The sequence below is a fragment of the Agelaius tricolor genome, unplaced genomic scaffold (genome assembly GCF_023055355.1).
Source record: "Agelaius tricolor isolate 1412-34295 unplaced genomic scaffold, bAgeTri1.0.p SCAF_11, whole genome shotgun sequence".
NCBI lineage: Eukaryota > Metazoa > Chordata > Aves > Passeriformes > Icteridae > Agelaius > Agelaius tricolor.
In genome coordinates this window covers 7539580-7554288 of record NW_027269271.1, presented here as the reverse complement: position 1 = coordinate 7554288, position 14709 = coordinate 7539580, and the positions used below count along the sequence as shown (strand labels likewise).

The 14709-nt window shown below is 44.6% G+C and overlaps 1 protein-coding gene across 8 annotated transcripts in view; it reads left to right on the top strand.

The window, feature by feature from the left end:
* The window catches only part of SMG7 (SMG7 nonsense mediated mRNA decay factor), a 56602-nt gene extending 42281 nt beyond the window's left edge, over window positions 1-14321 (top strand). For 3 of the 8 annotated variants that reach the window (XM_071435974.1, XM_071435971.1, XM_071435970.1), the window contains exons 15-23: window positions 2685-2829; window positions 4071-4456; window positions 5204-5569; window positions 7050-7199; window positions 9239-9319; window positions 9871-10039; window positions 11330-11500; window positions 11610-11761; window positions 12253-14321. In XM_071435974.1, the coding sequence (XP_071292075.1) occupies window positions 2685-2829; window positions 4071-4456; window positions 5204-5569; window positions 7050-7199; window positions 9239-9319; window positions 9871-10039; window positions 11330-11500; window positions 11610-11761; window positions 12253-12366 (1734 nt within the window). In that variant the 3' untranslated portion in view covers window positions 12367-14321. The remainder of the gene's footprint in view (window positions 1-2684; window positions 2830-4070; window positions 4457-5203; window positions 5570-7049; window positions 7200-9238; window positions 9320-9870; window positions 10040-11329; window positions 11501-11609; window positions 11762-12252) is intronic. The other 5 variants (XM_071435973.1, XM_071435972.1, XM_071435975.1 and 2 more) reach the window with 4 other exon arrangements.
* Window positions 14322-14709: the final 388 nt, after the last annotated feature.

Genomic DNA, 14709 nt, shown 5'->3' with positions numbered 1-14709 from the left:
ACTTCTTCCTCTTTGCAGCTGCTCCAAAGGCCTGTAAGGCAATTGAGGTCTTTTCCCCAGGCTAGACAGCCATCTCTTTCAGTTTTTCCAGCCTGTGCTGTTTGGGAGCCTTGGATTATTCTCCCTCTTTTCCTCCTGATGATTTGCTGTTAAACATCCTGGTTATGAAATGGAGTGTCTGAACTGGCAGCATTATTCAGTTGGTTTTGCAGGGGATAACTTGGGGTACAGAGGGTTTCTGTAAAGGCTACAGAAACCAGGGGGTGAGTCATGAAACATGATTCTGGTATCTGAAAGCCAGCATAGATGAGTTAGAATAGCAAGTTTCTTATTTATTTGTCAAATGGATCTGGAATGTCATTGCAGGTCTGAGCATAACTCCCAGCTTTGATCTTTGTGCCCCTGTCTTGCAAAATAAGGACTTCAGGTGGATTAAAACCTGCCAGATCTGAGGATTATGTGTAGCTTTCTGGATAGTGACAACAGTTTATTTATCAGAAATTTGCTTGATTTAGTCTTAAGGTAGAACAAACCCAGCTGTAGCAGAATCTGCTCTGATGTTGTCTGTTATTGTTTGTCTCTTGTGTAGAAATTAATTTTGGCTTTTTAACTCCATCAGCTGTATTTAGGGCAACAAGTCCAGTGAAATGCCTTTTGTTTCATATAATTTGGTGGGCTTGCTTATCCAGACCTGCTCCAGAATAGAGGGAGGGCTTGCTTTCCCCCACACTGAGAAACCAGTGTAGGTTTCATACCAGTTGGTGGACTGTTTGTTCTGCTTTGGCACTCCTGACAATTTCATGCTTTATTTTCTACATAGTTCATTGCCTTCAAAAGCTTAAATGCTGCAGTTCCTACTTTGCAAAAATGTGAAGAATGTGGTACAGAAGTGATCAGTCCTGCTTTGCAGATGCATGGGAAACTTGCATGCTCAGGCAGGATGTGATCTGGGTTGAATCTCTGCTCTCTAGGGAAGATAATGTTAGGAGCCAAGGAAGCTCAGTGCAGACCAACTCAAAGTGTAGCATACTCTTAAGAGGTCCCTGTGATAAAATGGTGCCTCTCTCAGGCACTGTGTAGGAACACTTAGGGCTATTATAGGGGCAAATATTTGGTAGCATTGACACTTCTGAGGTAATATCAAATAGCAGCAAGGAAGGAACTGAAATTTGTCTTGATTAATTGATTTTAGTAATTTATGTTTTTATAAAGTTAACTGTAAATCATGCAGGGGGCCTTTTGGAAGCCATCCTCTGGAAATGTGTTATAGCATACTTGAGTTTTTGATGGATAGAGCTCGAGTTTTAAAATGCCATGGCAGGAAGAGTGTCTTTGAATTCTCCAGCATTTCCATAAAAAAATGCATAGTGCTTGATATGGGTTGTAAAAATATTTGGCTTACTGTGGAGGGGAAAGGGACAGCACAATGTAAGTTAAATATACTGAATGTGATGGAGGGTGAAGAGATGCAGCATGAGCAAGGGCCTGCATTGTTCATGGTGCTTAGCATCAGCCAGAACCTTGAGGTGGAGTTCCCTCCAGACTTTTTGTAGTGGGAAATGAAAAATCCACCCAAATCTCCCAATTTTACAAATTCAGAAAGAACCCTACACTGCCATAATTTCTACATGGGGAAATTCAATTTGAAAAAGACCTTAAGAAAGGATATGAATGCATCTACCCCTTTACTACTGTAATTTGGCAGAAAACAACTGTCCTGTAACTCCTTTCAACTCAGCAGCACTAAATGCCTAAATAAACCCCACACAGTTATGGTGTGGGGGTTGTTGTTGTTGTTTGGTTTGGATTTTTTTTAATTTGATCCCTGATACAACCCTTTCTTTCACTCACCTTTGAGCCTTGGTGTCAGGTCTGCTCCTGGGCCCTTTCTGTATTGCCCGGGTTCCTTGCTTGCTGTCTTTTTCCTGCCTGCTCCATCTTGCATTCCAGGCAGTTCTGCCGAGCTGAACAGAAAGGGAAAGTAGTCTTCCCCTCTGTCTTCCTCCCCAGGAAGACCCAGACCGCGGGAGACTCAGAATAAGGTAAACATTACATTCCATTCTTCTCTCTGCCTTTGACTGGTGCAGCTCTTTTAACATAACACCCCACAGTGACACAGTAAACTGAATGAGGTGAGGCACTTCTGCTGTTTGTCTTGTATGCTCTGGGTCAAAAGAATTCCATAGTGTGGAGTTTGTGCATATACACCACTGTATGGATTAGGCTGAGAGAACTCCCCAGGAAGAGTGTGGCAGTGCTTGTTTTTTAAGGTGCTGCAGGTAAGTAGCATAACTTAGGTTGAAGCAGTGCCCTAGGAGAAGCATAGCAGCATCTGCACTTTTTGTTTTTAAACAGTGCAGGTGAGCAGCGTGGTAAGTTCCTTGGATGGTGTGAGACACTGTGTGTGCTTCTCACTCTCATGCTAGAGAAGGAGCCTCTTGCATCTTCTGAGTAAATATCCTTGAGTGCTGTTGTGAGGTGAGAAGTGCCTGAGGACATGCAGGGTAATGTGCCTGAGGTCAGTGAGGAGGGCTCTGTGTTCTAAAGGTCTCTCAGTTACTTAGAGAAAAGAAAATAATTGCTCAGACAATCTGGGAGTTTAATTTTTGGCTTGAGACGTGATATGGTTAATGTGGAAATTTAGGACAAGTGATTTAATTTCTTCCTACTTTCTTTTGCATCAGGTGAAATCCCAGACGGAGATGAGGAAGACTCCGGTATCTGAAGCCAGGAAAACACCTGTAACTCAGACTCCAAGCCAGGCCAGCAGTTCCCAGTTCATCCCTATTCATCACCCAGGAGCCTTCCCTCCCCTTCCTAGCCGGCCAGGTAATTTGCATCATTCTTTTGAAGTGTCATTTATTGTTGACTGAAGAAAATCCTGTAATAGTGGTTAGTACAGCCTCTGGAAGGTAGAGGCTCTGTTAATGACCATGAATTTTCCTGTTGAACATCTTATCAAGTAGTAAAAAGTGGCGTAGCAGAACTGCAACAAGATAAATAAGGTTCCTTATGCTTTGGAATCGAGGTTTGTCATGAAATCTGCCACCTGCCTTCTGGTTTAGTGGGTGTAAGATCAAGGAACTTCATGCTAGGCTCTTCCTGTAGTTAATCTGAACATGACAAAGCTTTCTGCTAGCACTGCTTCTGAAGCATTCCCTGGGCTTCAGACTCCATTGCAAAAGATCAATCACACTGCTTGCTTTAAAACTCACTTTCTTTTGTAGTGGTGCTCATGTTTGAAGCTGTAATTTGTGTGGTCTTACTTGTTGCTGTTGCTGCATTGTGTGTCCCATTTTGCTGTGGAGTCTGCCTGTCATACCTTGCTATCTGCCTGTCACACCTTGCTATCCATATTTGCTCAAGGAATGACTGGAAGCTCTCTTCCCTGCATGTGTTATATGGAGCTCCTCAATATAAAACAGATGGGCATCTTCCCTGTCCCAAAGTCAGCATAAAATCTGACCTGTGAGACACAGAATTAAAGCTTCCCTTCCAAACTGGCTTTTCAGTGTGAACTACAGGGAAGGAATTGATCTTACAGATACGAGGATTTGTTTGGTTACCATCTGTCTCTCTCTAAATTGATCCAGAGACGGGTGATCCTCTGAGAGGAGGCAATACACTTATTGTATTGATTGCTTCTGTTTGTTCCTGCAGAAGTGTAGTCCCTGAAAATGTGTTTGAAGGGGAGGAAACTTTGGGGGTAAAGCATCAAAAACCAAAGAGCAATGAAGGGACAAGGTAGGGAGGGTCAGAAAAAGCAGGGAGACTGGGGGGCAGGGAACACAGGGATGTGGAAACATATGACCCTCAGATACTGCCATGCTGACTGCTATCAGTCCCTGGAATATTGCAAGAAAACTCCAAAACAAATTTGGAATTCCTGTGTGATCACAGCCATGCGCAGGCCAAGGTGAGGAAGGACATTGTAGTGCATGTGTGCAGTCTGGTGCCTCCTTTCCTAAATGAACAGCATAGGAAGAGAAACCCCCACTAAAAGTTTGTTGGAGGGAGTTGTATGGTCTGTCAAATTGTGATTTAAAGGTGCATTTTTTTATCTTTTCCAGGATTTCCTCCTCCAACCTATGTTGTCCCCCCTCCTGTGGCTTTCTCCATGAGCACGGGGTACACCTTCCCAGGTGGTGTTTCTGTCCCAGGAACCTTCCTCCAGCCCACAGCTCACTCGCCTGCAGGAAACCAGGTGCAAGGTGGGAAACAGTCCCACATTCCTTACAGCCAGCAACGGCCCTCTGGACCAGGGCCAATGACCCAGGGACCTCAGCAAACACCACCTCCTTCCCAGCAACCCCTCTCATCTTTACCAGCTCAGGCAACAGCACAGTCCGCAAGCCAGTTACAGGTGCAAGCTCTGGCCCAGCAGCAGCAGCAGTCCCCCACCAAAGCTGTGCAGGGCCTGGGGAAGAGCCCACCACACCACTCTGGATTCCAGCAGGTAAACTTGGCCTGTGCTAGATGCTGGGCTTTATTTAAAAATAAGGGGCAATGTTCAAGACTTGTGTTCCTGGATTACCTTTCAAAATTGTCATTAAAGAATTTTTTGATTGTGAACTTCTGGGCAAATTTGAAAATGAGCTGAAGTTTGGTGGGGGTGAACATATGATGCTGTAACTGAAAGGAAGGTATGTACTGCAATGGAATGTCTTTTCTGTCATCTGTTTGCTGTGTGTTTCTGATACAGACAAGCTATGGAGGTGGTATGTCTGTCTCAGGCCTTTCTAGTTTTCTTGTGTGAGTCATGAGGGCTGAGTGTGAACCTCCACCTGCACTCTCCTTTGGCTAACTGGTTGCAGTGTCAGTTCCCTTACAGCTCTTAGTTCCTTTGCTCACCTTGTGCTGGAGAAAAATCTCCCTTCTGGCAAATCTGGACCCATTGGTGAGACCCTGCTTGTGTTCTGGGCAGCAAAATGCTGGCTCAGTACCTTACTAAAGGTTTCGTTTGTAGGCTTTTGGGTTAAAAGGTACTGGATGGAGTAAGGATTATACTTGGCTGTTGGTTTAAAGCTTGACTAGAGAGCATTAGATGCCTATGGAAATTGCTTTTGATGAATAACATAGACATTCCACAAACATTCTGATTTACTGTCATGCATGAGCCAGGCTGACAGCTTGGATGGAGTTAAGCATTCAGGTAACATGGATTGTTCCTCCCTGCTGGTGAAATCCTGTGTCTCTGCCTCAGTATCCACAGACAGACTCGTCGAAGCAGCTCTGGAACCCCCCTCAAGTCCAAGGCTCCCTGGGGAAGATCATGTCTGTAAAGCAGCCCTATTACCTGCAGGCCCAGGACCCTCTTAAACTCTTTGAACAGTCATTACAGCCTCCCGTGATGCAACAGCAACCTCTGGAGAAAAAAATGAAGCCTTTCCCAATGGAGCCATATAACCAGAACCCCTCAGAAGTCAAGGTGCCAGAATATTACTGGGACTCTTCCTATGGCATGACGGACAACAGGGTGATGAGCCAGCAGTCGGGCATGGACCGCAGGGGGAAGCGGCAGGGAGTGTTCCGCTCCGAGCAGGATGCTGTCTCCAGGATGACCTTTGAGGTAAGAGCCATGCTGCAAGTGGGGAAAACTAAAGCTCTGATATTCCTGGCAACTCTTGGCATTTCCCTGTTTCAGGAATGCCCTGTGGTCCCAAGTAGGTCAATGTAAACTTATTTAGAAGAGACCTGAGCATCAGTGCCTGGGGTTCCAGCACAAAGTAATGAATTCCCCATTTTAGCAGGCTATGTGTAGTATCAGTCTCTTGAAGATTTGGTTTCAAGTAGATGTAAGTCTTGTTCAGTATGGATGTGACATCCATCTCTGTGCTTTGTCTGCCAGGTTGAGAAACATGGCAACTGATAGATTTGGGGAAGATTCTTGTCTGCAACTGGTGAAAACCATAACAGCCACCCAAATAATTGCAGTTGAATTATTGCACTTTAGGTGAACTCCTAACACTGCTGTAGTGAATTGAATGGCTGAGGCTACAATAGGTTGAGCAATCAAGGATGGTAGCAGTGGTCTTGTCTTGGGATTTTTTTTGTTTGCTTGTTCTTGAAAATCCCGCCACACTGAGGGAGCTAAATGGCTTCCTTAGCTCCCAGTTGCAGTAAATGGAATACTTTACTTCTGTTCATATGATCGTGCTTCATGTCAGTGTTTATAAACCCTCTAATCTCTGTTATTTATTAACAGTCCTGGAGTCATCTGTGAGTGCTTTTGGTGATGTTTATAAGGAAGCTTAAACAGAGGCCTTTTAAACCTTTGGTTGGGTGTGCCTCTGTAAATGCACTCAGGACATGGAGAAGGTCAGCTGATAACACTTGGCTTTTCCTTCCAAGAGAAAAGCCAGACAATGTACAGGAGTACAGTGTACAGACAATGTACAGTACTACCCTGATGTCAGGTTGTGGTTTTTAGATGGAGACAGGGTCAAAGCTTTGTCTTTATCCTAAAAGGGAAACCTTGCCAAGGTGCCAGCACGTTGTGCTGCAGAGAGAAGCTATGCCTGTGATGCTTTAAGCATCCCTCTTTACAAAAGTAAAGATGTCCAGTCTGACCAGCACTGAGCAGATTTTACTGGCCCAGGGGGCTGGTCAGCTGTGTGTTGGCATAGTAGCTGTGACCAGTGGAAATGAGTCTCATGGAATTTAAACTCCACAAGCAGAGAAAAGGAGATGATGCAAACATAATTCTACTTGAAACCTAAGTTACTCCCAGGTCAGCTGTAGAAGAATGATGATAAGGTTTTGTTTGTTGTCCTTGCATGTGGAAGCAGGTTCAGTGTGTGGCATGGATGCAAGGGGAAGCACTGGCTCTGCTGATTAAGGCTCCCTGCTGTCACTTGGGTGCGTGATCCTCTCCCTGTGCACATTTGGCTGCGTGGTTGTTTCTGCTCAGAGTTCTCAGTGTGTGCCTCAGCACCATTCTCACCTCACCCTCTGCATGCTGCTTTCTGCCTTCCTCTTGCTGTTCTCTCTCCTGCTCTGGCTGTTCTTTCTGCCTTCTGTTGTCTCACTGTGCTCATTTCTGTCACTAGGACCCCAAGAGCTCCCCTCTGCTTCCTCCGGACCTGTTAAAGAGTCTGGCTGCCTTGGAGGAGGAGGAAGAGCTGATTTTCTCTAATCCTCCTGATCTTTACCCAGCTCTGCTGGGGCCTCTCGCCTCTCTTCCTGGACGAAGCCTCTTTGTATGTATTTGATGTAATACTGCTGCTTCTCACTCTTAACTGGCATCTCTTTCTTCTGTGAAATTATAAGAAATGTGAAATTCCTTTCTCTCCCCCATACCTCCTGTCTACTTTCCTGCCTCACCTTTGAGCTGGTTTTCACAGTGGTGAAAACAGCAGCTTTTGGCCTGAATCTGGGCCTGCTAATCTGTTCAGAAATCAGAAACTGTGGGGTTTTTGTAAGTACATTCCACGGGAGAGGTGTTGATAAATCATGATACATCATTTAATGCACTTGCTCTTCTGCAGTTGTATGGGTTTAGTAATAAAGAGTGGGGACACTGATAGAGCTGTGGGGAGTCATCAGAACCAGGGTGTAGTGACAGGACAAGGGGGAATGGCTTCAAACTGACAGAGGATAGGTGTAGATGAGAGACTAGGAAGAAGTTTTTCCCTGTGACATTGAGGAGAATCTGTGGCTGCCCCATCCCTGGAAGCGTCCAAGGCCAGGTTGGATAGGGCTTGGAGCAACCTGGGATAGTGGAAGGTGTCCCTGGGCAGTGGAGTGGAATGAGATGAGTTTTAAGGTCCTTTCCAGCCTAAGCCATTCTGCAATTCTGTGATATGATTCTATGGTTATAATCTGCATATAAACATTCCATAGAGGCAGGGGGATGCTGCCCATATTCAATGCAAATGAGATTCTTTAAAAAGAATGATGGCTTTGGAAGAAAATAGCAATTAACTGGATAAATACACAATAACTCTTATAGAAATACAGTTATTTTTGACAAAGGGGCTTTTTTCCTACTTTTTTTTGTATTAAAACCTTCCTAGTTCACTAGCTGGGAGGTCTCAGAGCTGTTGAATTTTTAAACTGCCTCTGAAAGTACAGCATGCCTTTCTGCTATGGCTACAAGCATGTTCATTAAATCATACTCATTCAGATTAGTAGCTGTAACAAAGAATTATTTGTGACCACTCAAAATCTCTGATTAAGTCTCTTCCTCAGTTATTTTACCTGTCATCCCAAGGAGCCAGTTGCAAAAGATACTAATTTCTGTCTCATTAGATAACTTTGCTAAGAAACTAATAGCTGCTGCTTTAGCAGCTTCCTTTGAAGCTCCTGCTGTTGTGTCTGCTGCCAAGTGGAAGGAAATCCTTCGCTGTGCAAGCCGTGTGGATATGCAGAGTGGGAATTTTGTCTGGCTTTTAAAATGTGCTTTCAAAGTAATGAGCTGTCACTTTGAAAATCTAACAAGCTAGGGGCTGCTTGCCAAGAAAATGAGGCTGTTTGTCTTAAGTTTACAGGATGAAAGCAAAAATATTCTAGGTACTGTGGCTGTGTTAAAGACAGAGAGATGCTAGTTCTGGGTTTTGTGGTTTGAATAATAAATTTTAAAGCATCTGACATGCTGAGCTGGTGAGAGTGCAAGAGGGGGTTTATTTGTAACAAGGCTACAGCTTTTATTTTGGTTCATGCACATTTTTACTTATAGTTTTACTAATTCTGTGGCTTGGTGATGCAGATCCTAGATTTGGTGATGTTCATTGTCTACCAGGCAAGCTTGGTAATTTTTCTTTGGTTTCTGTCAGTGATAACTTAGCTATTTTTTCTCTGAATAGGTTCATTTCAGAGACACTGTTTTTCACTCCTTAATCATAGTAAGAACCAAACAGAAAGACAAGAAATATTATGCTGGAAATAACAACTGTGTGAGAGGGAGGTGGCATAAATGATGCAAAAAAGGTCATGGTCTGTAATCTCCCCTTTAGATGTATCAGACTCTTAGACTTTGCATTTGAAAACCTGTTCTGGGTCTGAGACTCTCAGCTGCAATGTTTGTTGATTTGTAGATTATTAATTACAGGGAGTAGGAAAACTACTGATTTTTTGCACTTGTTAGCTCACCTCCCCCCTCCTCCAAGGTGCTGGAGGTAAAATGCAAGACAAGTTGTAAATGTGACCAAAACCACTCTGGCAGTTTCTGATTACACACTTTCCTCCTGGTCCCTACACTGAGCACTAACTGTCCTTTTCCCCTTTTTGGTTTCTTAAGAAGTCCCTGCTGGAAAAACCATCAGAATTGATGTCTCAGTCATCATCTTTCCTGTCCCTCAGTGGCTTTTCTCTAAATCAGGTGAGTGTGAACCAGAGTCCAACACCTTTTGCTGTTTCAGCTTGTGGTTAAGCCAGTGGAAAACCTGAAAGAAATCCACATTGATGTGTAATTCCACTCTGTATCAACTCTAATCTTTGCCTTTATCAGTTTTCTTCCCAAATTCATCTTAGCTATATCTCTGCAGATCTTACTGAGTTCAGGGGCTCTTTGCTCTTAGTGAAGTCATGAAATTGACTGAAAAGGTGCATTTCAGGGTGCTATGGGTGTGTAGGTTTTTATTTCCAGAGCAGTGAATTACCTGTTCTCTTCCAGAGAATTGAGCAGGGCCTTGATAGAACTTTTCTGAGTACTGGGAATCAAGATTTTGTGAGGACTTCGCAGTTCAGCTAGGAGAAATCTGTCCTGATTCAGAATGTGATGGACTTAAATTAAATGGTCAAAGAAGATGGGGCTAGGAAGTGAAAAAGGAATTAGGAACTATTTTGAACTATAATTGTTTCCTTTGTACAGTCTCAGTGTTTGAAATAAGTCTAACACATAAGCTCTTATACTGTTTGTTTTTTTTTCAGGAAAGATACCCAAACAACAGCATGTTCAATGAGGTATATGGAAAAAACATCAATACCAGCACAAAAACAGAAGTCACCCCTTCAGTTGCCCATCAGGAGACTTCACTCTATTCTCTCTTTGAAGGGACTCCGTGGTCTCCATCCCTTCCAGCCAGCTCAGGTAATCCTGGTACGGCATTTCTTGTGTCTAGGGATTTAAGGGGATTTGAGTTAATTCTAAACCAACTGTAAGTTATATGTAACTGGAAATTAAAAAAAAAAAAAAAAACAAACCAAAAAACCCAAACTTGCTTGGCAAGATCTCTCAAGGTTCCTGTTTTACTTTATATATCTGCAGAAATATGAGGGGATTTTGTAATTAATACAGTGTAAGAACTTGGATTTTAATTTAAGTAGTTGAGCAGGATAAATGTTGTAGGAGGTGATAAATCCTGAAATCTCTTTAACTTGGTTTCCTGACAGCCATTTGGGAGTAGTGCTTTAACTCAGACATCCATATACTTCGTGTTGCATTTTTTTGGAAAAAGCAGGAGGAGCTGGATTTCATAATGCAAATATTTGAAAAAGAAACTGTATAAGGGAAGAGTGGAGGAAAATACAACAGTAGTGGGGTTTGTTGCATTTGTTTTTTTACTGTTAAGCAGCCCATAAAGCAGACCAGCTTCTTTGTTAGTAATTATCTTAAAGGCAAAACCAATTACATAATAATTTTAATCTCACTAAAAAAACAGAAGAGTGTGAGAGAGGAGTTAGTTGAATCTAAGAAAAGAGTGGATTTTAAATAACATCTGCACTGGATGCGATCTTTGGTGGGACTTGTGCAGCCAACCAGGAGAAGCCATTGTGGGTGAAATGGATGAAGTTGCAAAGTGCTTTATTCTAGCAGGATTTTTGGCTCACGTGGCTTCAACTCCCTCTCCCTTCACCTCTTCATTTGCTCTGTTCTGCCTGTGGACAGCCTGCTTCATGCTCACTCTTCTCTTTTCCTCACTATTGGGTTCTGGTCTCAATTGTGTTAAGGCTCACATAAGTGTAAAACATTCTCAGACCTGGAAGTTGAAATTGTAAACTTGCAAACTCCTCAAGGTCTAATCTAATTTTCCTGTTGGTTTGTCAAGATTGGAGACAGTTACTCTTTTAGTTTGACACAAGTTCTTCAAGAGACATGGGGGAAACTGGCTTTGCCTAGCCAGCAAAGGCTGGCTGTTCTGGTGTTCTGAGGTGTTCTGGGTTTTGTTTTTCTTGCAAGCATTAAACACAGTCGTTCTGTTCTTGTAAATTTTTCACTCAGAATTTAAGAATTTGCATTACATTCATGTAATGGAGGGAATAAAAACTGACCTTCAGCATTGTAGCAAACTGGGTGATGGCAAAATTTGCAGCAGCACTAAGAAATTCAAAACTGGGAGGCTCCTGCTGTCTCTGCTGACCTTTTTTCCTCTTCCCTTGTAATCCCTAGATCATTCAACACCAGCCAGCCAGTCTCCTCACTCCTCCAACCCCAGCAGCTTGCCAAGCTCCCCTCCAACCCATAACCACAATTCTGTTCCTTTCTCCAACTTTGGACCCATTGGGACTCCAGACAACAGAGACCGGAGAGTCGCAGACCGCTGGAAGACAGATAAGCCAGGCAAGTGCTGGGTTCCAGGTTAACACAGAGCTGTCAGACACCATCTGATGATGCTTGTTTTGCACTGATTTTGCCATCTCACTTTGAACTTGTCTTTCTGCCATTTTAGCAATGGGAGGGTTTGGTCTGGACTATCTCCCAACAACATCGTCCTCTTCGGAGAGCAGCTGGCACCAGTCCAGTGCTCCCAGTGGTACCTGGGCAGTGCAAGGCCCTCCTGCCATGGAGGACTCCTCAGCTGTGCTTATGGAGAGCCTGAAGGTGGGTTTGGCTGGGGCTGTGCTCAGGGATGGGTCTGCAGGCTGGATGATCAAGTGATGGCCATTAGCCTGTTGGAAGTGTCAGAGTTCAGTGCCAGTTTTTCCTGCAGATTCACTTAAACGAGGCAGTGTGGGAGGCGTCGTCAGTGCAGGAAGATGTCACAAATTTGCAGTTCTTGCTAATTTTGAGATTTTGTGGAACAAGCCCAGGCTGACAGAACTGGAAGAAATTCTAACATTAGCTTTGACTAGTCTAAAATTAGTAATAGTTAATGTGGGATGGATTTTTATGGTAATGAGAGGTCTGGAGGAGGATAAAATTCTTCCAGGGAGCCTCTTTTTAGAAGGTCTTCTTTGAAGGCTGGTTAACTTTCATGAAAAGCCAGGTATGAGTGATAAAGAGGGAGCACATGCAATACGGTGTCTGCTTTCCCATCTGGCAGAGGGGCTGTCTAATGCAAGGAGGTGCTAGTGTTGGCTGTTTGTTTTTAGTCCATCTGGTCCAGTTCCATGATGCACCCCGGCCCCTCGGCCCTGGAGCAGCTGTTGATGCAGCAGAAGCAGAAGCAGCAGCGTGGACAAGGTGCCATGAATCCGCCGCATTGAGACAGAGGAGACAACCCTCACAACGACGGCTCCATAAACCATGGCATGTTGGGTCTGTGGGACTGGCACACACAGTCCTGTGCAGGTGGCAGCCCTCTCTTCTGTTCCTTGCTGTCAGGAGGGCGTAAGTGCTCCACCAACCCACTGAGTGTGCACAAAACGTCTGCAGTGCAAGCAAACAACATCAGGAACTCTCCCATCCCCGGGCCCTTCGGAGGGAGAGAGGAACTGCTGTTTGGCTCACTCAGTAACCCAATATCACCGCCTCTCACCTTCTCCATTGTGCATGTCCCCAGCCACATGGGAAGTAAAAGCTGAGAGCAAAGGGCAGATGGGAGAAGCCAATGAGAACTTCTCAATCCTTTTCCTCTCTTTGGGGAGATACAATAGGAATCCATTAATGATTGCTTCGCTGACTGAGAATGTAGTCGAAATTACTCCTAAACATCTTTATTACTATCTCAGTAGTAAGATCACACTGAATTCTGTACACAGACGTGCTTCATAGTCAGTGTGTAGCAATGAAAGCCCCAGTTGCTGCTCCAGTCACAGTGGGTGGTGATGAGGTGGGGCTCTGTATCCCGGCCTAGCAAAGGAGTTTCATGAAAGAGAGTCTGGCACTTGTAACTGCTTCACCCGGAGGCTTTGGGTGGGTTGGAGACTCCAGCATGAAATGTCCTTCTCTCAGTAGGTGTTTGAGCTATAAGGGGTGACATGGGGCCTCACAGCACTCTGCTGAAAAGCAAGTTAACTGCTATGGGGTTTTAAATTAATGTGTGATTCCTGTACATTTTACTGTAGCATAGTGGCTAGCCCCACAAAGGGCAGGCTAGTCTGTGCATTCACAGCCTGACTCATTTTAATAGGTAGGTAGAAAGCTTTCAATGGGGTTTTTTTTTGTTTTGTTTTGTTTCGGTTTGGTTTGGTTTTTTCTCTTTCCATCCTCCCATCTTCGCTGAATGCTCGTAGTTTCATTACCATGGCAGAAAATAATCAGGGGTCCAGCAGGGCTGGGTGAATCCGACAGCCAGCCCAGACAGCATGGGGCATCCGCACGCCCAGTGAGGCACAGGTCAGCTCTGCAGAAACCTGTCCCAGCTGCAGCCCCAGGCTTTCAGTGCCAGAAACAAATCCAAGGCACCCATGGACACACGGAAACAGCACAGTGCTGTTCATAGACGAAAAGGTGCAGAAGGGAAAAGGAAAAAAAAAACGTTTTATTTGCTATTTATTAGGGAGAAGGAAGACTGGAAGTTTTGTTAAAGAAAAGGACAGCGTTTTTGTTAGATTTCCCAGGGAAGTTACAGAAACAGACTCAATGTCCATTTGCTGTTTTTAGCAGTAGGGGTTTGTGTGATGATTCAGGATCTCTGGGCTAGAATTCAGCTGCAGAACAAAGCACATGCAGGAGCCGAAGTGACGCTGGAGTCTGGGCAGCCCCAGAGAATACAAAAAGGGAAGGCGGAGGAGACCCAATACCCTCGGGGGTGCGAGAAGCTCCCTACGAGCTCCACCTGAGCAACATCACTGTTCTGTGTTGCATTTCAAAGCTGTATTTCCTTTAACAAGTCCAAAAAGTGAAGTTCCCACCCGGTGGTAATCCAGCCCACCCTGTGTGTCCCCTCCAGCCCTCCCGCTGTGTGTCCAAGCTGTGTGCCCAGGCAGCTGCGGCATCCCCGTGTTGCACCGTCACTGACTCTTGCACCCCAGACCAGGAGCACCACCTCACTCCCGGCCGGGCCAGGGCCAGCTGCACCCTTCCACTTGTGCATGAGCACCTGGCCTCGGGAATGCATCTGAGCCCTCCTGCCCTCCAGCACCTGGAGGAGCAAGGCAAGGGGCCCCCAACAGAAACTGGTTTGTGTTGTAAGCTTTTTTTGTGTTTTCTGTCTGTCTGTGCAAGAACTGCAGCTGCCGAAATCAGCTTTGCCTTTAATTAAACCATGTTCTCTCCATCCAGGTCTGTGTGTAGCATTTATTTCCTGTGTGACTTGGCTTCAGGCCTTTAAAAATGCATTACTTTTCTGTAGAAGCCAGAAGAATGTTTGAAGTTTGATTTTTTTTTTTTTAAATTTGAAACAGACCTAAATGAATCACAGCGATTCTGGCTTGGGCTTGGTACAGATTATTTGGTTGTGGTTTTGTGCTGCCTGTGTAGTGTGTTTTACATACTGAACTAAATATGTAGGATGGGAGCAGCTTGCAAAGCTCCTCCCTAGTTGCAGACTCATCCTGGTACAGCGTGTGCAGATGGAGGGCACAGATCCTTCTGCCAATGACTTGCCTGCAGACCAGAGTGTTCACTGTTTCCATGCTTCCAGGTATGGGACAGGAAACTCCAGA